Genomic DNA, 24,372 nt, shown 5'->3' with positions numbered 1-24,372 from the left:
TCTTGGACCACGTCTCCCCCTCCCCTGCCCCCGAGCGGGCAGCCTGTAGGCCGAGAGGCTTCCTTACCACCGTTTGGGGTCAGACAGCTTTGCTTTTTATGCATCTTTGTCCCACACAAGCTGCAGGCCTTTCCTCCTGCTCTGGCCCATGGTCTGGTCTCTGTGGGGACCCAGCCACCAGGGTCACAGGAGGGCCACGGGGCACGTTTGCAGGTGTTGTGGGGCAGCTCTGCCCCAGGCCACACGCCAGCCAGTTGGGGTTGGGGCGGGCTCAGGGACTCACAGCACAAGTCGGGGTTCCTGGTGTGCAGTCCTCGCTTGTCAGCCCCTGACCTTGAGCGGGTCATCTGGCCTTCATCTGCAATGTAGGAGTGGCCCACAGGTTGGCATGCCACGTCCCTGGGTTTGTTTCATCCATTGACAGCCGTCCCCACAGCCTCAGGCTGTCCAGCTGTGTCTTACTGCCACTGCTCCTGTCGGCCGTGGTGGAGGTGGGGCTGGGGAGACCCGAAACAGGCCCACTCGTGAGGCAGGGGCCTGAGGATGGGCTGGGATGAGGCCCAGGCGCCAGCATCGGGGAGCCTGAGGCTAGCTGTGCTCAGAGCCCCTGACCGGCAGGGGTGAGGGAGGGTTGCAGGGGTATGTGGTGGGCATTGGCCAGACCGGCTGTGCCAAAGGTGGACGCAGGGTAGGTAGAGCGTGAGTCCAGAGGTCAAGGATGGCAGGATGGCCTGGGCAGTGGGCGGGGGAGTCCCAGGTGGGATGGGAAGGTTGGGGAGGGCAAGCCAGGAGAGAAGCATGGGGGTCTGAGATGCCGTTGGCTGTTGGGTGTCTGGGCCAGGGGGTGTGAGCGCCCACGTCAAGGCCCTCCAGCACCTGGCACGTGTCCGCCCTCCGGAGCTGGCGAACGTAGCCAAGAAGGTAGAGCCTGAGGTTCGAGCTGCGTCGGGCCGCTCCAGCACCCGGACATGTGGCCCGGGGAGGGCAGCCCCACCCCCAGAAGCTGGGAGGCAGCCCCGCAGCACGGTCCTGATGTCACTGTCACGTACGTGTTCTTCAATCTGTAAGTCAGCCCGCTGGTCTTTCCCCTGCGGGGGCCCCTGAGGGCACATCCGGTCCCTGAGTGCAGCAGGCATTCGTTGTTGACTGAGGGGGAGCCACCATGCCTCCACGTAGAGCCTTTGCCCTCGTCTGGTGGAGAAAGGGGCTTGGGACCCAGGCAGGGCCTGACGGGGGTGCCTGCCTCCGGTGAGCCTGGGGTAGGGAGCTCTGTAAACCGTGCGGCCTAGCTCACGTGCGTGTGCGTAACTAATGGGACTGCGGGTGAAGAAACCCGGGGGGAGAGCCCGACGTGTGGGTCAACATGCATCATTCCCTCAGCTTTGACCTGAATGGACATGTGCCCGAGGGCCGTGTGTCCATGCTGGGCACACACAGGCGGGAGGAATGAGGATGGAGTTGTGCCGAGCACAGGCCTGGTCCTCCTTCCCTGGCTCCTAGGGGTTTGGAAAGGACAGAAGCTCCCACGGTCAGGCCGCAGGGGCCACTGCTTCGCCTCTTGGGGATGCCTGAGAGACATGGGGCTGGAGAGTGGCTTTCCTGCCTGTGTTTTCCCTTGTTTTCTGCCCATAAAGTTTCTTTGCATTGTGTAAAACTCCCTTGAGCCCTAACACACTGAAGCCCGGTTCCACCTCTAGACCAATTAGACTGGAACTCGTGGGGGTGGGGGGCCCACTTCTCCCCAGGCGATGCTGGCGCCCACCTCCGTGCAGGGGCCCTTCCCCAGGCGCTGCCAGGGCTTTGGGGAAGATGCTCCTTGGGGAGCTTTGGTGAAACGTCCCTGTGGCTCTAGCCCCACAGAGCCGGGCACGCGGGTGGGGACCCGGCTCGTCTCCCAGCTCATTCCCAGCTGTGCCCGGAGGTGCAGGTGCTTGGTGCACTCAAGTGGGATGCTGTGGGTGCCTTGCTTCCTTGGATCTGTGCTGTAGCTGCACCTCACGCAGGTTTAATCTCTGCCTTCTGATTGTCACATCCTGAGCTTGTCTCCCGTTTGTGTCTCCTCTCTCTCTCCTCCCGACTTAGCAGCACCCGGCGGAATACAGCAGGTGCTCACTCAGAGGCCTGTGAGCCTCTGCTCTCCCTCCCTCCTCCCCGGGCCGTACCTCCTGCCTCCTGAGGAAATGAGGGCCAGGTGGGCCCCCAGCCGGTGAGGAGGCAGCTCCGGCCCTGCTGTAAACCCTAGTTGCTGTGGGAGCTTGAAGGTGGGGACGGTGGCCAGAGCTTCCTGTGACACGGGGACCGAGCCACCCTGGGTCTTGCTCTGTGGCCCTCACCCCGTTTCGGGGCCAGTCGTGGCGATGGGTGTGATGGGGGCACCTCTGTCCAGGTGTTGGGGACGGCCTGGTTCCTGTGCCACCTCTCCCAGCCTGCTGTCTCTGGGCCATAAGCTGATTCAGTATTTAGGAGAAGAGAGAAAAAAGAATTTAAACATCTGTAGTTAATTGCAGATGACAAGACAAAGATGGTTTGCCTTTCTGTTATTAATTAGCAGATGCATGCTAATTAGGAAGCAAGGCACAATTCAGGCTTTTCTCTTTAAATGCAATTAATATCACAAGGAAAAATGTCCTGGGCCATAGTTGTATCATTAACATCCCTCACCCTAATTAGATCTGGCCAGCGGTGGCTGGAGAAACCAGTTTTTTGATTATAACTATAAAAATCCCTCTAATATTTTATGTACTCCGGGGAGCAAGAAGTGAAGATTTATTTTCTGATTAAAGGGGAGCGACACCCCTTACGACTCCGGGTAACGACGCAGACTTCCTCCTTGAGTCCCGTGCCCCCTGGGCTCCTGTGGGCTTGCACTGCCAGCCTGCGGGCCCGTGGCCGGTCAGCCGGGAAGGGCTTGGCGGGAGACGTTCTGGCCGCAGGTGCTCCCGGGGTGTGCGAGCTGTGGCCGCATCCCAGCAGGACAGGGCCTCCACGTGGCCTCTCCCAGAGCGCCAGCCTCCCTGGCCGCGGCTCCGAGATGACCGGAGATGATGGTGAGGCCGATTTTAAGCCCTGCGAGGGGCCCTGCACAGCGGCGTGCACCTGGCTGATGCCTCTGTCGCTGTAAAAGCAGCGCCGCGGGCCGGGAAGCGTCGGGAGGAGGCGTGTGAGCTCCCGTCGTTCAGTGCTGGCAGCCAGCATCCGTGCGGCCTGCTGCCCGAGAACCTGGCCTGATCGCAGCCCGCCAGCGTTGCCAGCCGCCTTCCGGGAAGTTCTTACGAGAACCTCCTGGTTCTGTGACCGATAGTGACGCGTTTCTCGTCCCGGATCCATCCTGCCACGGGACCAAGCCCGGGTTGGAAGACCCCCCCACCCCCGCCGCCTCGATGGGAGAACTTCGTCTGTGGTGGGGGAGTCATGAGGGCTCATGGGGGACGCCATGCAGGGACCCACGGCTGGCGGCAGCCTGTTCCCCCGCAGGGTTCTGCGCCCCCAGGACGGTGTCTGAGTCTGTGACCCGCTGCTGGAGCCCAGTGTGACCCAGTGAGGCGTCGGGGCCCCAGGCGGCAGGCGGGGGACAGGTGCCCCACGGGCCGGGCCCCAGGAGCTGCGGCTGCATGTCTCAGGCTGACCTGGTTGGTCTGACCAGTCTGCGTGTGTCCCCGTGCCGGCCCCTCTGCCGCAGGCACTCACCCCCAGTGTCTCGTGGGGTCACTGCTTCTGCGCCTCTGTACCAGCGTCTGGCCACACACCTGGCTGTCCTGCTTTTCCTCGGGGAGCCAGTGCGGGAGACCGGCCTTCCCCGCAGGCGAGCAGCGTCCGGCACGGAGTGGGCACGCAGAGTGTAGTGGGGTTGAATTGGGGTGGGCATCTGCAGGCCGGGTTGGTTCTTGAGTGCCCCGAACACCGACGGTGACAGGTTTATGAATGCGCACTCACCCGGCCTGACGGCGAGCCGGGCGCCGTTCCAAGAGCTCTGCAGATGTCCACTCTCGGAGCCCTGCTAGGTGACCCTGTCGTCACCCACCTTACTCCTCAGGAGGCAGAGGCCCGGGTCCCAGCGGGTCCCAGCGGGTCCCAGCTCCCGTGGCTTTGCTGCCAGGGCCTTCAGGACCCCTGAGTACGTGGCACTGTCCCTTGTGTTCCTGGCTGCCCTGACCCATGTGAGCACAGGCTGCGTGCTCACTGCCCCCACCCGGGGAGTGCCAGACACCCGGAGTTGTGTGTGCCCCCCGGAGAGGCTCTGCTGAGTGCCGGCTCCTGGGGATGAGTGCCTGGGGCAGCTCCGTGGGAGCTGGGAAGCCATTTTTAGGGATGGAGGGAGAAGGGCTCGATGAGGCGTATTTAGAAGTTAGCATCGAGCTGACCTGGGGTGCACAGGGCTGCCCCGAGAGCAGAGTCCCCGGCAAGTGCCTCAGGGCTGGAGGGCTGTGGGTGCCTGAGGGTCGTGGAGCTAGTTTCCAGCCTGACAGCCGCCCTGGGGCAGGGCTCACGAGGGCTTGGCACCTGCTCTCCACAATGCACTGGCTTGTCTGTCCCCCGAGCCCCAGCGTCTAGGTGTCCAGAGTCCAGCCCTGGGTCCTTCCCTCCTCAAGGTGCTCCCCACTGGGCCCTGGCAACGGCCAGCTTGGGGCTCTCTGCCCTTGGCCACGGTGGTCCTGTCTTACAATGTAGCTCCTAAGGGAGAGAAGGGGTCACGCACCTGGGACTGGACAGCTTTCATGGCTCTGCATGCTGATGGTAAGTCTGTCGGATTCAGCGAGTGGGTCCTGAACCCCACTTCCGGGTGGCTGTTCTCTTTCCGCATGCCTGTGTTCACTGAGGCCCCTGCTGTGCTCTGTGCACGGCTTCCCGCACCCTTCCGTGTCGCCCCCATGCTGTTTCCGCCCCTTGGAATGTGTCTCCGTCGCGCGGGGCCCAGTTCTCCCTCAGCATCGAGCTAATCGTCCTCTGCCTCCCCCCGTTGCTATCCCGCGAAGACATCCCACGTTCACTGGTGGGCACGTGACTGTCACCATGGCCGTCGTCCTCGCCGTGAACCTGCTTTAGATCATGCCGCAGCCACTGAGTGCCGAGTGCTCCCATGTGCTGGACACACGCTCACCGCTGTGTCCGGACCGTGTCTTTGAGTCCTCACTGCAGACCCTCCGGGTGCCGGTGACCTGGCCGTGACTCAGATGAGGGGACAGGTGCAGTTAGTGGGCGGGCAGGTGGCAGGCCGGTGGGCACTGTGGGGCTTGCTCACTCCAGCTGTCCCGTGAGGACAGTGCAGTCCCACGTGGCCGAGCCCCGGACTCGGGTTTAAAGTGCTGAGCGACTGGACATGGACACAGGGAAGCAGCATGTGCCCCCGGGCCTCTCTCCCGGTGTGGGGGCCGGCCTTTTTGGTTTTGCCAGGTTTGCAAAGATCTAACAAGAGGTTAGTGATTTATTGTCTTAAAAAAAATCCATCTGCATCTTAGGGACACTATCCTGAGAAGATGGCTTCTTAGCCTAGAAAATAAATGTCTAGTGGTGTAATTTCTGGTTCTTAATTGGATCCCTGCACAAAAGGAGAAGAAAACTCCCCGGTGTGGCGGGAGCACTTTGGTTTATTCCTGTCTGGAGCAGAGCAACGTGCTGTCGAAGTTCTCAGAGCCGTAGCGTGTTGAGTATCTGGCAAGGCATGACCTCTCAGTGTTTTTTGTCCCGGTGAAGCTCGGAGTTAGCTTGTCAGGTCTCACGGAAGAATCCTGCTGCCTTGTGCTCATGGACTCTGTGCAGTGCTGACTTCCCGTCCGCGATACCGGGCGTGGCTCTGGCCTCTCGGGCTTCATGGCCTTCGCTGGAGTTTGGTCCGTTGTTCCGGTGAGTCTTGCACGCTTCTTGTTAGGTCTCTGCTTGGGTGTTTGATCATTTCCATTACTCGCACGTTGCTCTCTGCCCTGGCTGGCAGCCCCACACTCACCAGCAGCCTGCCGGGGCCCCTCACGGGGTCGGGGCGCCGAGAGAAGGCGGGCACTCCAGACGGGGAAAGGGACCCCCCCAACGGGCCCCAGCACACAAAGCCGAGGCGCAGTGAGAATCTGTAACAGCCACAGATTGAGATTGGTTAATTTATCTTTAAAAACCATGGGCCTCCTTCCAGCTGGGGAGACCTTCTCGTGCTCGTCCCGGTTCTAAGTACGGTGTTTGCGTGTCCTTTAAACGTCTCGTGCTCTGCAGTGACCCTCTCTGGCTTCGCTCCTTCTCAACTGCCAGTTCTTACTGTGTCCGCATTATGTGATTTTTGCTCCTTACCGTATTATTAAATCCGCCACATCTTCAGTAGTCGCTGCAGTTCCCCTCCCACGTGTTCGCTGTGCGCCTTGCAGGTGTGTTGGGGGGGGAGCTGGGTCGGATGTGGTCCTGGCCTTGGCGCCCATGGTCCTCTGCAGGGGCTCAGCCGGCCTGGAGTCTACGGCCTCTAGGGGAAGCTCGCGTGGTGGCCGCAGCCAGACTTGTTCTGAGCCTTCCTGACTGGGAAGTGTGGGAACGTGGGTGTCCTGGGACCCCCGGTGAACCCCATGAGGCAGAGGTGACCTCAGGCGTTCTGTAGCGACACCTTTTCCTCGTGGGCAGCATCCCTGATGTCACCCATGGAGACACAGAGGGTCCAGAGTCCTTAGAACTGTGCACACATTTTCTGGAGAGGGGTTTCCATTCTCATGGGATTTTCCTGGACTTTCTGACAGTCTCGCCCCCCCGGTGTCAACCGTTGCTGTCCTGGAAGGAGGTGGCCTCCTTGCCTCAGCCAACCGTCTGGACCCCATCCTGCTGGAAGCACGTGGACGCCTCCTTCCACGTGTTCCTGGGGGTGGGCTTCCCCCTCTGCGGAGCTGGGCCTGGGGCACCAGAAACCACGGCTGGGCTAGCTGGGTGCTATCGTTGGCTTCGTTTCTGTTTTCTTTTTGGGTTTTTTTTTCGGCTAAAACACTGGATTTCTCCAAGTCTGTCTCTTGGGCCTTCCTGTCTTCTCTCACCATGTACCTGTCACCTGCTGCTGGGCTGCCCTGGCCAGTCTCTCCGGCCCTAAGGCTGATGGCCTCTGGGGCGCTGTCTCAGCCTGCTCACTGGGTCCTCTGTCTTAGCAAATGTGCTGGCGTAGGGGACGGCTCCGCAGGCGTGGAGAGCGGCTCCTGTAGGGTGAAAATTCTGCTTGCACGCACTCTCCACCTGGGCTTCTTGCTCTGAGGTGCAGGCAGGTATGTCCCAGCTCGGGGACCAGCTGTGCTCACTAGGAGATGCCCGGGAGAGCCACCGGTGGCTACGGTGGCCTGTCGTGCTGGGTGTGTCCCTCCAGAAGGGATGGAACGTGATGAGGGCGATCTGTTTCGGCCCCTCACCCCTCCCCAGGAAGCAGCCACTACAGGGCCCTTCCCAGATGCATGATGGACCCAGAGCTGAGCAGAAAGGCGGCCTCTGACCAGGATTCCCACTGTGACCTCGGCTGCGTCTCTTCTCTGGGACACCTGAGTCACCTGCCCCGATGGGGCTCTGGAGAGGCAGCAGCCTGAATCCTGGGACGCAGTGGGCCTTGGCCCAGGCGGACCCTCGTGCGTCCCGGGAGCAAGTAGTGAAACAGACTAGGGGTTTGAGCATCCTTCCTCTGGTGCTCAGCAGTGCTGGGTTCACTAGAATCGTGTCGAGGTAGGGGCCCACTCCCCTGCTCCTCCTGCCGGTTGTGGCTTCGTGGAATTGGGTAAGGCCCTTGGGATCGAACTGTGTATCCTCCCAAATTAAACTGAAACACACTGTCTCTATTTAAAGGTTATGCTCTACTAGCGAACCTGCCTCGAGTACCATCAGCATTCCTGACGCTTTGGAGCTGTGAGTGAGTCTGGCAGGCCCGGCCCCCTTGCAAGGAGGGAGGGACCGACCTTGTCACCAGAGGAGACAGGCAGCTCAGAGGCTGGTCCACGCTCGTCCTGGCTTGCTGCCACGGAGGTCTGTGCCCGGCGCTTGGGCAGCTCCACCGAGGAGCCGTGTCTCCTGCGCTGTGCACGCATCCGCGTCTGTTGAGGGCACAGACCCTCTAGAGAGCTCCGCCTCTAAGTGTTCATCGGTCCCCCACCTTCTGGGTCTCCACTCAGAGGTGAGTCCTGTCCAGGAGACTGCACTCTGGTGAATCTCCAGCCGACTCATGAGAAGAAGGGGGGAGAAGACACAGATTACCAGCATCAGGAAGGAGAGGGCGCAGTCATGCTTGTTACCATCGTAGTGGGTTATAGGTGCATCTCATTGTAGTTTGGGTTTGCATTTCCCTGATGGCTAGTGATGTGGATAGAGCATTTCCTCACATACTTGCTGGCCATTTGTAGGTTTTCTTTGGAGAAATCTCCTTTCAGATCCTTTATCCATTTTTAAATTGTTCTTATTTTCCTTTGTCTTTTTGTTGCGTTGTAAGACTTCTGTAGGGTTTTCTCATAAATTATAGGTACTCAGTCCTCATCAGATAATTTGTGAATTGTCCTCTCAGTCTCTAGAGAATGTCTTTTGGTGTGCACACGGTTTTGGCTTTTATCCATTTGATCTGTTTTCTCTTTTGTCATTTGGTGCTCTTGGTGTCATATCTAAGAAACCGTTACCACATCCAGGGTCACAAAGATTTACTCCTGTGTTTCCTTCTAAGAGTTTTGTAGTTTTAGCTCTTACACTTAGGTTTTAATAATTTTGAGTTAATTTTTGAAGACGGTGTGAAGTAGGGATCCACCTTCCTTCCCTCGCACATGGCCGTCCAATGGTCCCAGCACCATTTGTTCAAGGACTGTTGTTTCCCCACTGAAAGTCTCAGTACCCTTGTTGATAATCATTCGACCGTAGATGCTTGGGTTTATTTCTGGATTTCAGTTTGGGTCCCTTGATCTGTATGTCTGTCCTTTATCAGCACCACGTTGTTTTGGTTACTGTCACTTTGTGGTAAGTTTTGAAAGTAGTAAATGTGAATCCTCCAACTTTCTTCTTTTTCAGGATTATCTTTGCTGTTGGGGTCTTTGTAATTTCATATGAATTTTAGGATCAGCTTTCCCATTTCTGCAAAAACAGGACTTTAAGAGGAGTTGCATTGAATCTGCAGATCACTTTGAGGAAGATTGCCATCTTAACAGCATTAAGTTTTTCAACCTGTGAACACAGAATGTCCACTTATTTTGGTTTACTTTCATCGTTTTAGCAGTGTTTTACAGTTTCCAGTGTGTACGTACTTCCTCCTTGGTTACACGTATTCTCGAGTTTCCTATTCTCTTTGATGCTCTTGTGAATGGAATTGGTTTCTTTGTTGATTGTTCATCACTAGTATGCAGACAAGCCGCCAGTGTTTGTGTGGTGATCTTGGTTCCTGCCACTTTGCCAGAGTCTTTTAACTCCCAATAGTTTTTTGTGAATTGCGTAGGGTTTCCTGTATATGAGATCATGTCATCTGTGAGTAGAGATAGCTTTACTTCTTCCTCTCCAGTTTGCTGTCTTTTGTTTCTTATTCTTTCCTAACTGCTCCAGCTGGAACTCCAGTACCATGTCAAATGACAGTGCTGGAAGTAGACATCCTTGTTCCGTTCTTGATCTTAGGGGGAAGCTGTCCGTCTTTTACCGTAGAGTATGATGTGAGCTGTGGGTTTAAGTAAATGCATTTTATCAGGTTGGGGAAGTTCCCTTCTATTTCTGGTTTGCTGAACATTTTATCATGAAAGAGTGTTGGATTTTGACAAGTGCTTTCCTGCACTGATTGAGGTCGCCATGTGGTTTTTCCCTTCGTTCTGTTAAGGTGGTGCGTTGCATTAGTTGGTTTTTGTGTGTCGAGCCATTCTTGCATTCCTGGTGGAAAGCCCACCTGGTCGCGGTGTAGGACCCTTTTAGATGCTGCCTGTGGGGCTCGCCACTGTCTTGTCGAGGTTGTGTGCGCCTGTATTCATAAGGGTTCTTGGTCTCGGTTTTCTTCTCACGTGCTGCCTTCTCTGGCCGTGGTATCAGCTTTATGCTGTCCTCGTGGAATAAGCTGAGAAGCGTTCCTCCTCCTTAACTTCTTGTAAGAATTTGGGAATTCTGTGTTAATTCTTTTATGTGATTGGGAGCATTTGCCAGCGAAGCCATCCGCTCCTGGACATGTCTTTGTTACTGATTGAGCCTCCTCACTTGTCATGGGTCTGTTCAGATTTCCCATTTCTTCTGGAGTCAGTTTTGGGGTTTGTGTGTTTCCAGGAGTTTATCTGAGTCATCCAGGTGGCCTAACAGCTACTCTGGGATTCTCTTACCGTCCTTCTTACTTCCTAAGGTCAGTGACTCTGCTCCCCCTTCTGCCGTCAGCGGATGGGCCCCCTTCTCTCTTCCCTGTGTCGGTCTAGCTGATGTTTGACAGTTTTGTTCATCTTCACTTCTCGGTGGCCATGCTTTTCCCTTTCAGGACGTGAAGGGGGTTTTCCCACTGACTCTGACTCGCCTTGTTTCCCTCGAGCTTCTCGTGTAACTTGTCTGTTTTCTCTGCTTTTCCAGCACTTTCTTGATCGCTGGGTGGAGCGGTTTGATTGTGATGCGCCTTGTTGCACTTCATGGTGTCTCCTGTGCTTAGGGTTTCTGCGTTTCTTAGCTCCATGGACTTGCTGTCCTCGTCCTTTGTGAGTGTCCAGTTACCCACAGTTGGGTGCTGGGACTAGTCCCCCAGCCCACGTGTGCTCTTCTCATTTCTGAAAATCCCCTCTCTCTCCCTCTCCTGTTGTGAATCATTCCTGTTGCTATGTCTCCAGGCTCCCCGACCTAATCTTCCAGCAGAATGACCTGCATGTTTTTATCTCCAGCGTTGCTGTTTACGTTTCTACAAAGTTTGCCTCGGTCTTCCTTTTTCCCCGCACATTTATACTTAATATTTGAAAGTATGGAATTCAGTTACATGACTGTTTCGAAGTCATTCTGTGCTCCTTCTACACCTGTGTTGGGCGGATGCAGGAGACCTGTGTATTCCTGTGAAGACCCGTGATCTTTGTTCAGGTATGCAGTGAAGCTCCTGAGAGATGGTCCCATCTGCCGGGTGGCATTTTTCTGACATTCCGGGCTGCCCTGGGGCAGTGTTAGTTCTGGGGCTAATTACCACCAGCCCTGGGCCTCAGCCGCCTTGGGCGCTCTGCCTGGTGCCCCATGAGTTAGGGGCTTTGGAGTCTGGCTGGACGGAGGAGGTGCTGTTCCCTCTTGTCCCTTCTCCTGGTTCAGTCTTCGGTCTCGGCGTCTTTCCTGTCCTGCGTCTGCCAGTCAGGGTTGTCCTTCATACTCTGGGTTCCCTGCACATGTCCTGCACTGTGAGGTCTGGCTGCCACGGTCTCCCCGCACTGCTGATTCTGCCTTCTCAGCAGGGAAGGCGAGCTGGGGTGCTCAGCAGGCCTGCCTCGTGCTTTCTAGCCTTCCGGTTCTCCAGAGGCGGCCTTGGCCATGGGAGCCTCTGGCCCAACTTTTCACCCTAGCCTGTTGTGCTCCTGGCCTCCCTTAGAGCACTGGGCATTTCAACCAGAAGGTTGATGCAGAGTCTTCTATGACACAAGGATTTGCAGGAATAAATGTAGGAAATCACTGTTCATGTACTGAGCACTTCCTGATACCAGGGCCTTTGTCTGATTGTCCGGGGCTGGGGTCAACTTATGTCCCCCGGCCTGGTCAGGGTTCCTTCCCTGCCCCGTGGTTGTACAGATGGGACCTCAGTCTCCAGACTGTGGCCCCAGATCCCCTCCTGGCTTCTGGGTGCTGAGCCTCCTGTGGACTCGGCCCACGGTGCCCTCCAGGGTGGGGACAGGGGAGTGCTGGTGTGTGCTCTGCCTGAGGTCAGTGACTCTGCTCAATCTGCCTAAGCAGATTTGCCCTCGAGGATTTGGGAAGTGAGTCCTGGTCTGGGAACCTTTGGGTAAATGGTAGGTTTCCGATCCCTTTTGGGAGGCTATCCAGCCTTTGTTGTATTAATCTCTGGTTTGTAGAAGGGATTTTCACTTCTCTATGTATATTCCACTAACCTTTGTAGACTGATGGGATGAAGAGCGGTAACTTCGAGAAGTGGTGTGGCCTCCTGAGCTGTGACCTAGTCCAGAGACCTTGTCTTGTCCTGTGTCCTCCTGTCCTGTCCCCACCACAGACCCACCCTGCTGCTCCCCTTCTTCCCGCACCTGACTGGTGGGGTTTGGCGGCCAGTTGGTGGTGCAGAGATCTGACCGCACGGCGTCCTCACGGGTGTCTGGGGTTGGCTGCAGCCCGTGCTTGCCTCCCTGACTTCAGCGAGCGGGGTCTCCGATGGGAGGATCTCGGTGGTTGGCCCCCCGACGCACTTCCGTGTTCTTGATGCCTCCGTGCCTTTGCCCGCACTGTTCCCGCTGCGTGGCATCCCTTTTCCCCCTGGGACACTCCCTCTGCTTGAGCCTGTGCCTTCGCTCCCGTGGACAGGCTGCACACGACTCTGTCCAGCTGCATCCGAGGCGGTGGCGTGATTTCTCAGCCGGCGCATCTCGCCGCCCACGTAGACTTGACTAACATTCAGACTCAGACGCCGTCCCCTGACCTGCCTGCTGGAGAGCGAGGTTCGGGCTGAGCCAGGCGCCCCTTCGACGAGAGCCTTCTCTCGGGAGCTTTGGTTCTCAGTGGCCGCCTGGGGCTGGGAGGTTGCTGGGGGGTGCAGACACGGGTCCAGGGTGCCCCCCTTGACCCCGTGTCGGGGTTCCACGGGCACCACCCCTGCCGCCGCTGCCTCCGGGCTTGGAGTTGACGTAGACGGGGCAGACGGGACATTCAGGCATGGGCTTGGTTTGCGAGCCTTCCGACGGTTTTGCTCCCTGCCATGAGTCTTTCACCGGCACCCTTGACAGCAGGTGACTTGGACGGCCCTTCGTCACCCGGCCGCTGTGGAAATCCCCATAGTCAGGAGCAGCTTAAATATAAGACCAAGGGAAATGGAAGGACAGTGATGGGTGAGAACGGTATTCCTCTGCGTCAGCGGCCCCGAGGCAGCGAGCACGCCACAGCGACGCACGTTTCTCACGTGACACACGGTTCTCTTCTGTGAACACGAGGCAGTATCGTCCTCCCTGTCCCGTGGCAGGTGGCTTCCCGCAGAACTCGTTGCCACTGAGAGCGTGCGGGAAGCGTCTGTCCTGCTTCATCGGAGGCCGAAGGGTCCGGGTTCAGATCACAGCTGGCCGCTCTTGCACCTGCACAAGCTGGGGCGACTCGCTTGGGATCGCGCCGTGTGCCCGGGAGGTGCCGGCGTGTGTGGCCCGGGGCACACGGGGGAACGCTCAGTGATATGGGCCGCTGGCCCCACGTGGGCGAGAGGTGCCCTCGGCACCAGGCCTGGCTGGCACCCTCCCCAGTGAGAAGCCGGCGCCGAAGCCCCCACAGACCCTCCAGCCGCGCTGGGCTGGGCGTGCGGTCGGGCCGAGCCTCGCCGCCTGGGGGTCGCAGTCCAGGTGCTTAGCGATGGGGAGTCGGCTCCTGTCACTGCCGGGGGCGGGCGAGCAGCCCCTGCTTCCAGGCCCTGGGCGTGCCTTCTGCCCACGGCCACCCTGGTGGGGACAGTGGTGGGCCAGCTGTGGGGCTGTTGGGCTGGCGTCCCGCAGGTGGTGCGCCCTTCGGCTCTTGGGCCTCTGTCGCGCTGACTCGTTCCCTCATCAGCGGGGGGTGGTCCAGCGTGGGGACAGCAGACCAGCGCTCAGCGCGTCCGCCCACCGCCGGCTCTAAGTAACACACTGAAAACAAAGCGACCGCACCCATTTGGGCGCCTGTCATCTGTGGCTGCCTGAGGCAGCAGTGGGTGCTCCCTGCCGGGCCTTCCCACTGCGGGTGTTCTGACCCCTGGTTGAGAGGGTGCCTGAAGCTGTGTCACCCCCAGTTCCTGGGCTCGATCCACACTGTGGTCGGGGCCTGGCTTCCAGGGGCCTTTGCGAAGACGCCCTGACGTGCGGGCACCAGGCCCTGAGGAGGCACAGTCCCCTGGGAGGCAGCCGGGAGGCTTCCAGGGAGCCCAGTCCCCCCACACCCTGGCTGTGGGTTCGCCAGCAGAAGCTCCGAGGGCAGCCGTTCCCGGCGCTCTCTGCGGTCGGCACGTGTCTGCCAAACTGCGGGACGTTCCCGGCGGCCCCTCGAACCGGTGCCTTCCCTGTGGTCTGGGGCCAGGGTCCAGAGCCCTGTCCCCCCCGATCTTGAGCCAGGACCCAGAGTGGCACAGAGGCAACACCTGCGTTCGGTCAACAACTGGGCGCACACCAGGCTCGTGCGCCCGGCCCCCACGAGGGCCTGGAGGTCGGTGCTGCGGCGGAAAGCCGGAGGGCCTGGTGAGGACCCGTGGTCGGGGCACGTGCTGCCACGTGAGCCGCTGGCTGGGGTTGGTTATCGAGAATAGAGGCTCAACTGGGTGGCCTGTCCCTTGGTGGATGCTGGCCTGGGCTCTGAGCCAATAACTGGATATTTTTAGTGTTTTCTTACTGTTTGAGTTAGCGACATGTGCGCGTGGTGTGAAGTGAGGATCGTAAAAACAAGGCAAGATGGTAGCACTCAGCCATCTTCCTGCCCAGCAGGCCTGTGTGCTGGAGGCTGCTGGCTCCCAGTGTCTTGTGTGGGCTGAGAGGTCCCTCCTCGTGCAGTCCAAAGTGGAGCAGTCAGGTGCTCGGGCAGTTCATGCCCTTGGCGTCTCGGTGAGTGGCGGGCTTGGTGTCTGTTGGCGTCAGAGGCAGGGGAGCTGGGGGCAGCGGGCAGCCGGACCTCCAGCCAGGCCGGAGGCGAAGTCCCCTCGGGGACTGCTTCCCGGTCCCCACGAGTGTTCAGCTCCAGGTCCAGCATGAAAATGGCAGGTGGGTGTCAGCCGGCCCTTGGCTTTGGAGGAACGTTTACCTCCTTGGCCTCAGCCTGCTTGCCTAGGGAGCAAGAAGCAGCCTCCGAGGGGGCCGTGGATGGGGCTGGCACGTCTGGCTTCCCCGGAGGGGGTCCCCAGGAGCGCCCACCCGTCCCAGAATATGAGCACCGTCTGCCAGCAGCCGGGCTCCATGGGTGTTAGATTCGTTTGGAGCAGGCAGTGCTGGTAATCACGCCTGTTAATTTGGAGAGCGAGCCCAAGAAAGGAATATAAATTTGTGTGTTAACTTCAGAGGCTGGAGAAGCAGAGCAGTGTCTCTCTGGGAGACAACGTGTGGAGGTGAAGCAGGGAGCTCTGCGGAGTGGCTCCCGCCGGCCGGGGTGGGCCCAGGACCTCGTCCAGGGTGTGCGTGGCGCGTGGGCCTCGTCCTCATCACGGGCGCTGCCCTGGGCCACGCGCTGTGTCTGCAGACAGCCCCTCCGAGGGCCCTCCCCTCGGGGTTTGAGAACGGCTCACGGAACGGCCCTCGTGGTTTTGTCATTTAGGAAGTCTCTCAGAAGATGCAATCCAATTAGTTCTCTGTTCTTTTTTTTTTTAATACCAACTCCAAATACAGATTTTTCTCAGCCAAGTATGAAATAGGTAGTTGCAGACTGCAGTATTAACGCATTTCCAATTTTCACTTCTTCCAGGGCCAGCTCCTAGCAGCGTGGCTTCGCCTGGGCCTCCGGGCCGGGCCTCCAGGTGGAGGCGGGCGGTGCCGCGGGTGGGCCCTGGGCACCCTCCAGAAGGGTGGCCGTGTGGCACTACAGGGAAGGGGCCCTGGCTCTGGCGTGTGCTGGGCCCTTGGATGGGCATTTTCCTCTCTGTCTTCTCACTTCCTGCTCAGACCTCAGGAACAGAAGTATTGCCCCCACTTTATAGATGAGGACATTGAGGGTCAGCCTGTTTGTGAACAAGCCCAGGGCTCCCGGACAGCGTGGTGTGAACCCCCCTGGGAGAGGGGCCCCGGAGGAGAGGCTGTGGCCACGGACGACCGTGCACCCTGTGCCCGGCTGTTCCCGAAGCACCCACAGCAACACTGCTCCCATTCCTCCCCCAGTAGGCCCTTTCAAAGCCTGACTGGTTTCCCTCCTTTTAAGTGTAAATCCGTTTAAGTACTTTGTGAAATTGGGTGTCTGGTGGGTAAACAAATTCCAGGTCTTTTTCCTCCCTGGATGGCGTGCTTCCTTGTGTGTTTACCGTGGCCCCACTCCCTGCCCCAGGCTGTCCTGGTCCAGGCCTGGCCAGTCCACCACCCCCAAGGCTGTGCTGCGCTGGGCCACACACGCGAGGGATGTGCCAGGCCTGGGCTTGTGCTGGTCATCCGTGTGCTCTGGACCCCTGCCTGTGGGCCTGGACCTCCTCCTGCGTGCCATGTCTGAGCTGGGAATTGGTAAAGAGGTGACTGGTGCATACCCACCTTCAGGAGTTCCCAGGCTGGTGGGGAAGAAAAGTCCTGGAATCACAGGGTTGAACAGTGCATGGGGGCTGGCACTCCCGGCTCGGGAGGACTGGTGTGAAGGTGGCCTTTGGGGTGGATCTGAATGGTGGCAGGGGACTGACTGGCAGGCACATACGTGTGTCTTGTGTGCCGGCCACCACCCCGGGCTGGGGAGCCGGGAGGGTGCGGGCTCTCCGAGGGCAGGCTGAGGCAGTCCCTCGTGGGCCTCCGGACGTGTGGGCTGTAGCCCTCGGAGGCTCGGGATGTCAGGCTCCGGCGGGGCGGGAGAGGGTGAAGTAGAAAGCCTGTTAGTTATGAGTCAAGCTTACAAGTTAAAAGGGCCTGTTTGGCTTTGAACACTGTAGCATAAGTCAGCATTTCTTCCTTCTTTCCTGGAAATTGTCCAAAAGTACCAAGAAGAATGAAAGCCAAAAAAGGCAAACCTAAATTTGGGCCAAACAGAACTTCAGCTAAAACCCAAGCCCCTAAACGGGAGGGGGCTGGCCCTCAGCGGAGGCAGTGGCAGGGGTGTGCGGGACGAGCCCAGAGAGAACACGGCTTGAAGGAGCAGCTCCGTGGACCGGCCCTGCCGGCGGGGGGTACGGCCGCAGGGGGGGATGGAGACGAGAGCTTGCAGCTTCCCCTCTCGCAGAGAGAACTCAGAGCCACCTGGTCAGGTTTGGAAGAAGAGAAGGCACCCTGTCCTTTCTGCAGTGTGCCCTTTTGCACAAGCGGGATTGAATGAAAGTCACCTTCACCAATGAGTAATAAAGGCAAGATCACACAATTTTGTAAGGTCCAAACGTTTTATAGAAAAGCAAATATCAAAACATTTTCACAAAAAAAATTAACAACCTGACATTGATCAGACGAAAATTATGAACATTTTGCCGCGAATCCGGGGTGTCCGTGAGGCTGGAGCAGAGGCTGAGCTGGGGCTGGTGGGCCTGAGGGCCGGGTGCGTGTCTGCAAGGGGCGGCGGCCAGAGCCGAACCCACAGGCCTGGAAGACTGAAGCCAGCGTGGAGGTCAGGAAATGGGACCAGGCAGATGCTGTGGGCTCGGGCAACACGGAGTCCGTGTGTTTAATGGAAGTTCTCGGAAGGAAGCAGACGGGAGCAGACATGGTAGTGGCAGCGTTCCCGCCGTGGTAGCTGAAGGTTAAAACATTTGAAGTTAACGTCGTGTAGCGAGAGCACATTTAGCTGTCGAAAGTGAACAGTAAGAAGGGTCACACATCGGTGGAGGAGGAGAACAGGGACTGTCGAAAACAGAGAAGTGCAGGTATTATGTCAAGGGAAGAGTTATAAAAGCAACCATTAGGACAAAAAGATGCAAACTCATTTCACGCAAAAAAGTAAGCAAGATAAACAGGCTACAGGTAGATCATTGATGTTCAGAAAGCACAGAGATGGGGAGAGATTCGGGGGAGTCCTCGAGGACGCCAGCAGTAGGAGAGTTTGTGACCCATGATATTTCGAGTGGGCCAAGAATAAGTGATGGAAGGAACAGTCCATTTTAGATAAAGCCCTCAAGCCCAAAACTAAAGAAGACTCTTTTCATAAAGCGCTCATAGGAAATGCTCACCAGAATTCACCGCATATTGATGATACAGAAAACCTTCCTGAGCTCAGACAGGTAGAACTAATGCAGACACGTGATGAATTTGAGATTATGAACAAAGCAAGAAAGAAACAGAACCCAAATCTCCATCTTCAGCATTTCTTGGGTCGAAGAAGAAAGGCTATCTGGAAGTGCATAGAATCCAGAAAACACATCTCAGAGCCTGTGGGAAGCAGGGCAGGGTTGAGAAGAAAAATTGCAGATTAAATATTTATATTATTGAGCAGGAAAGCGTGAAGAGAGATAGATTAAAGACCCCGCTCGAGAACTCAGGAAAGGGAAACAAAATAAGCCCTAGTCAAGCAAAAAGTAGGAATTTGCAAAGATCAAAGCCGAAGTTAATAAGAAAGTGAAAAACAGTGGAAATAATAAATCCAAGTGCCCGTGCCCGAAATAAAGCCAGTTCAATGTATGAATCCCCCACAGTCCCAGTGAAAAATGAGTAGACGCACCCCCCCACACACACGTGAGGGCTGAGGAGAAGCAGAGTTTCTGGCAGGGAGGGCGTGCGGGTCTTGCTCCGCAGCACCCTGCAGGTGTGGACACGCACATGGTCCCGGGGCTGGAGCTCCTGCACTGGACCCTCGTGAGCCGCGCCTCGACGGTAGGGAATAGAGCAAACGCGTAAGTAGATCTAAAAAGAATAGACGTGAGTCGTACCACAGCTCAACTTAAGTAACAATCTGAATGAAACGAATACTGCGACTCCGGAAGTGATAGAAACGTTAGAGGTTAAATACCCAGGTGTTGCCCAGTGGCCGCCCTGCCCTCCCCCCAAGAGAAGCAGCAGAAACCAGTCGCATCGGGCTGAGGCAGTTTTGGGGGGAATCTGTGAGGCCGTCCGAACACGGACCCCGTGCGTGCCGTGCGCGCTGACCGGAGCTCGGGGGGGGGAGGCTGTGGGCGGTGAGCACCGTGCGCGCAGGGGCTCGGGCTGCCCACGGGTCGGGCGCGGAGCCCGCAACCCAGCCGCGCCCCACGGTTTCCCCCGCGCTGGGCTCCTGGATTGTTTGTGGGGCAAGTGCTCCGTATTTGCTGAAAGGCGTTGGACAAAAACCCAACGTTAGTCTTAATAAAACGTGAACATATGGATGATTTCTCAGCATAATAGAGTGTGTCTACTTCAGCCCCAAACTGACATGCTGTAAATAGGACGCTACGAACTTGCGCTCCAGGGACACCACAGACCGCTCGGGACGTCCGGGGCTCCTGGAGTGGGCGGCAGCCCCAGGCCCCGGGGCAGCGGGCCTTCGCTCTCGCGGCGGACGTGACTGCGCCGAGCCCGCCGGCTGAGAGCCGCTGCAGCCGCCCGAGCGGCGGGCACGGGTCGGGGCAGGAGGGCTGAGGCCTGCACGCACAGATACCGACGAGAGAGAAAGCGCAGCCACGTGCAAGAGCAGCAGAGCGGGGTACACAGAAGCCCCCGCCGGCCATGCCCGGTGCGAACGCGAGCGCGAGGCTGAGGCGCCCCCGTGAGCCGGACAGGCGGCCGCGTGCTCACACGCTGACTCCCCGGTCCGAGCACTTAGCCCAATCCCAGTGTTTTCTGAAAAGGTTTCGGTTTTTGTTTTGTTGAGGTGCTTGAGGGCAGGGATGGGTGGGAGAGAGGAAGGACCCTGGAACTGTCGCGGACAGGATGGCGGATGGAGGAGGAAGTCAGAGGCAGACGCAGAACTTGGTGACGGATGGCAAGGGGATGTCGCGCCTCGGGATCCTCGTATGGGGACGTCGGGGGCCGGCAGGGAGACCAGCGCATGCAAGAGCGGCCTCGCCACGGCGTTGACTTCATGCTGTCGGGTGGGAAGCGGCGCAAACCTTTGTCCCTGGAGACGGGTCGGCGAGAGGTGGGAGTTCACGGGGCCACAGACATGACCCAGGAGGCTGTCTCCGCACTGGTTTGGAAATCTCTCCAGAATAGATTAAGTGAGAAAACCAGAGTACCAAACAGGGTGAGGCTGTCTTACCGTTTTTCTAACAGTAAGTGAAGAGCTAAGTTAGGGGACGAGCCGATTCCTATTTGCGGGCGGAAGCACAGACCGTCCTGGAGCCTCACGGCTGGACGGCTCCCGGTGGCTGCAGCTAGCGCCGGGGTGACCAGGGTGCTTTTGCCAAGGCCTCTGGGGTGTGTACGCATTGTGTCCCACATCTGACCCTCGGGTCCTGGGGCTGCACAGCGTTCACGGCACGCGGCGGGAGGGGAGCAGGCCTGGGCCGGGACCGTGACGTCCCTGCAGAGCATCCTGTCTTGCGGCTCCACAGACCGGCTTTGCTGCACGAGCACTCGGAGCTGTGAGGTGTGCAGCCTGCTCTGCTCAGGACGTGGAGAGGGATCAGCCCAGACTGCGCTCGGGCTGGTTCTGTGTCCTTCCAGGAGAGTCGGCCTGGTCCAGCGAGGTCCGTGTGCCCACTGGCCTGTTTGGCTGTGGCCATGAAGAGGACACAGGGACCACCAGCTCCTGCATAAGCATCTGGGCGGTGTCAGAAAGGAGTGGGGAGCCTGGCCAGTTCAGGGAGGTGTATGTGTGGGAGGAGCAGGAAGGGCCCCGGACATGGTGGACGCCGCTTCTCCGTGAGTATGAGCAGGCTTTGCTCCACGTCGTGGCGCCATGGTGGGGTCACTTCGTGCCTGCCCTGTGCAGGGGTACTGTGGCCAGTGGGCACTGGCGGGCATGTGCCGGGACTCTGACTCCCTCCTTTCCTCTGGGGACTTTGCGCAGGCCACTCCCACTCGAGCTTGCTCTCCACGACCAGCAGGATTGGGGTCACCCACGATTGTGACCTCGATGATTAGTATCAGGGTTTCATACAGACTGGATGCCTCGGGCCCAAGAATTCCTAAACGAGCTGCCCCAGGGGGACGTTTCCAGGAACAGCCTAGAGAGGATGTTTTCGAGAAGGCTGCTCCTTCAGGCCCAGGAAGGCAGATACGTGGAGACACACTCTGCTCCCTCAGCCCCGGGCCGCGCTGATCTGTCAGCACCCTTCCCACAGACGCTGTTGGTGCCCAGCTCAGGACAGCGGCATCGTCCACGTGCTGGTGCAGGACTGGGAGCTCTCGGCCACCCCGGTGAAGGGGCAGGGGTTTCAGCCGTGCAGCCCAGAGGGTAGTGAGGCGGGTCCGCAGACGCGGACTGGACACGTCATTCCCAGCCTGTACCTTTGGGTGGGTGTGGCGGGAGGTCTCTTCCTGAAATCACCTGTCCCCTGGCGTGCACCGTCGGGTGGGGAGGTCGAGTGGCCTCCCTTTGGGGCATCAGGACAGGCGGCTGCGGGGAGGGGCCGCTGCGGGAGCTATGTGCAGGCCACCCCCTGATGAGGTAGGGAGACCCGTGTCTGCCCTGCGCCCCCACCCCGTCAGCTCCCCCTGCAGCACTCAGCAGGCTGTCATGGCCGTTGTCCCGTTCAGGGGCTTCTGTGGGGCCCTGGAGCTTGAGACACCGGTCAGCTCATACCCGTGCTTCTTTCTGCAGCCGACTAAGGTCATTTCTAACGAGCACTGACTTGTCAGAGCCCCTCGGGGATGTCCGCCCCGCAGACCGGGTCTTGTGTGATGAGTGGCGAAGGCTGACAGGTCCGCGTTCTTGGTGGTGAGCCCGCCACCCACGGGGCTGCATCGGCGGGAAAGCCTTGTGAACGACGAAGGCCCCCCTGCCACCTCTGCCGGCCTTCCTGTTCTCTGAACGCTGTGAACTCGGGGGCACTCAGAGCCCCCACCATCTGAGATTCCCACAGGAGCCTCGAAACCCATGTCTGCGCCAGAGCAGACCATCCTGGGTGCACGTGAGGGCCCACCGCCCCCCTGCTTTCCTGTCTTGTTGCTCGGTCGGTCACCGAGCATCTGTTCTGGCGCAAGAACCGGGCGGACAGTGGTCAGAAGGACTGACCGCGGTCAGACTGACGGGTACAGAGCCACGTGTGCGAGACAGGGCCCCGAGGAACAGCCCTGGCGTCCTGAGCAAGGAGCTGGGGTCGGGGAGGAGGCGTGCTCTCAGGGAGCAGGAGTTCTGGGGGCTGTACGCAGACTGTAGGCTCGCTCCCGTGCAGGCCCCCGCCGCTGGCCCTGTTCCTGCACCTGGACCACAGGCGGGAATTCCCTCCCTGCTCCTTCTCCGGCTTTTGTGCATCTCCAGTCCCCATTCCCTTCCAGGCAGTCTGCGTCACCTGTCATTCTGCAGGGAATTCAAAGCAGCAAATAAATAAGATACCATGACTCTTAAAGCAGATCAAAGCATTGGTAAACTTGGACTGTGTTTTTTCCAGCTGCTGGGACCCCCTTTCCCCAGATTTTGATGTTTCCCGTCAGCATGCCCCAGAGTCAGTGTGTCTGCTGCCGCCCCAGGGGTGGGCGCCGAGAGGGATGTTGTGTCTGGCGGGCTGTGAGGTCTGGCCGCCCCGGGTCCCCGGGGCACAGGGTAGCCCAGGAGACGGCGGCTCTGCCCCCAGTGTCACCCCCTCCCCCTGGGAGCCGGGTGCAGGATCTCCGGTCTCGGGGCCCGTGGGGGCGGGTGGGGCGGGTGGGGCGGGGCGGCCGCAGCACCTCCCGCTCACCTGCTTGTGCTTTCTCGCAGCTGGAGATGGAGGTGAAGATGCTACAGTCTCAGTCCAGCACCGCCGAGCAGAGCTTCCCGCTGTCCAGGGAGGAGGCAAGCTCGCTCAGGTACGTCAGCACCTGCGGCCTCCGGGCCTGCCTTTCCGAATCATGCTCCGTCCACTCGGAGTCCTCTGCATGGACACTAGGCTCTGCGCCCCCAGCACTGAGGGGTGTGCCGGGTTCAGCTGCCGGTGCGGGGGCAGCACAAACGGCCCTATTTCAGAAGAGAGCTGCTCACAGGGCGCGTCCCGAATGTCAGCCAGGCCACCTTCAGTCCGTGTGTCCGGCCTGCCCAGAACACGCCTGTTTCCCCAGAGGCTTTCCCGATCCTCCTGACCCTGTCCTGACGCAGCATGCCGCCCACCTCCTGGGCCGGGAGAGGTAGCAGGTCCTGAAGGAGGAGGTTTTCAGGGACACCTCGGTGGAGCTCTGAGGGCCTACTCCCAGCTCCCCTTGGCTCCCCCAGTTGGCCCTGTTGTTTCAGTTTGTTACTGGAAAGTGGCCGATGGGCAGGTAGATGGCGTCTCCCCAGAATCTCTGGGTGCAAAGTGAGTGCAGGCCAAGCAGCCTGGGTTCTGGGGTGCTCTGAGCGCCTGCTGCCGGCCAGGCACAGGGCGCCCGCTTTCCCATCCTCAGGAGCTTCGGCGGGGTGGGTGAGCACCCTGCTGCTTGGTGACGTGGCTAGGGGTTGGGGCGTGAGCTCGTCAGGCCCTGTGTCCCCCTCTGGGGCTGTTTGCTCGTCTGTGCTGGGCGGGCAGCCCTCCTTTGCGGGTTGTGAGAACCGGGAGCGATACGATGCGTCGGCCATGGACTTCCCCACGGGAAGTGTGTGGGTGCAGGCAGTGGCCCCCTCTGGGTTCCAGGTTTCTCCCGTCGTTTCCGGAGCCTCTCTCGTGTCAGGACCTTGGCCTCGGGACCCCCCCGGTTCCGCAGTCGCCCGTTTGTTATCCTCCGACTTGTTCAGATGCGAGTGTGTGCTGTGGGCGTCCCCCGGGCTGAGCATGAGGACGAAGCAGGGTGAGCAGGGGCACATCTTGTCTGTCTTCCTGAATGTTACAGCGTAACGGGGGTTAGGGGGACGTCGTTCGCATAAAATCACGTCAGCAGCGTGGGGCTGCCAAAGCAAGGCAGAGGTGCTGCGAGAACCCGTGTCCATGGGGGGCTCTGGCGGTGGGCCAGGCGGGGATGGGGACCCAGGGGTCAGCGGGGAGGCGGCAGCGTGTGAGGGATGCGGGCGTGCCGTCCAGGCCCCGGCCTGCTGTTGGCTGCGCTCATTTGCATGGGCTGTCACGCTTTGGGTGGATTCCTTTCTATTTATCTTTAAGGTTTAAATAAAGGCTTTATCAGTGATATTTCGTACATCAAGATCAAAGCTTCCCGCCCCCACCATTTCGTTTGGTGAAAGCAACTGTGGGAGACGAGCCTTTGTGGCTAATTAACCAAAACTGGGTCGACAGTTGTGTGGACCACTTGCCGGGGCACGTGCACATCGCCCTCCGAGTTTCTGGCCGCTCCAGGGAGGGCTGGAACCACGCCTGACAGCGCATCGTGCGCTTCCCCCTCAGCCCTGTGGCGAGGGTCCCTGCTGGGCAGGCTCCAGGGTCGGCTGAGCACAGCCACGGGGAGCCCCCAACCCCGGCCCTTTCCCGGGACCAGTGGCTAGGAAACAAGGTCTGTGAGGCCCTGCCAGCCCCTCAGCTGCTATGGTGCGGGTGGACCCCCCAGTTTACCCCCCAGTTCACCCTGCCGTTCACCCCACGGTTCACCCCATGGTTCACCCCGCTGTTCACCCCACTGTTCACCCCACGGTTCACCCCCCGGTTCACCCCAGGTTCACTGCCCCATTCACCCCACG

The 24,372-nt window shown here is 59.1% G+C and overlaps 1 protein-coding gene across 11 annotated transcripts in view; it reads left to right on the top strand.

Moving 5' to 3' along the window:
• MAD1L1 (mitotic arrest deficient 1 like 1) overlaps positions 1-24,372 on the top strand; it is a 312,404-nt gene that overhangs the window by 182,946 nt on the left and 105,086 nt on the right. For all 11 annotated transcript variants that reach the window (XM_034988250.1, XM_034988249.1, XM_034988247.1 and 8 more), the window contains one exon: positions 22,495-22,583. In XM_034988250.1, coding sequence (XP_034844141.1) covers positions 22,495-22,583 — 89 coding nt within the window. The remainder of the gene's footprint in view (positions 1-22,494; positions 22,584-24,372) is intronic.

The sequence above is a fragment of the Mirounga leonina genome, unplaced genomic scaffold, assembly GCF_011800145.1.
Source record: "Mirounga leonina isolate KUSES-001 unplaced genomic scaffold, KU_Mleo_1.0 Mir_454, whole genome shotgun sequence".
Lineage (NCBI taxonomy): Eukaryota > Metazoa > Chordata > Mammalia > Carnivora > Phocidae > Mirounga > Mirounga leonina.
The sequence above is the reverse complement of the archived record's forward strand: the minus strand, read 5'-3'. Positions and strand labels throughout refer to the sequence as shown.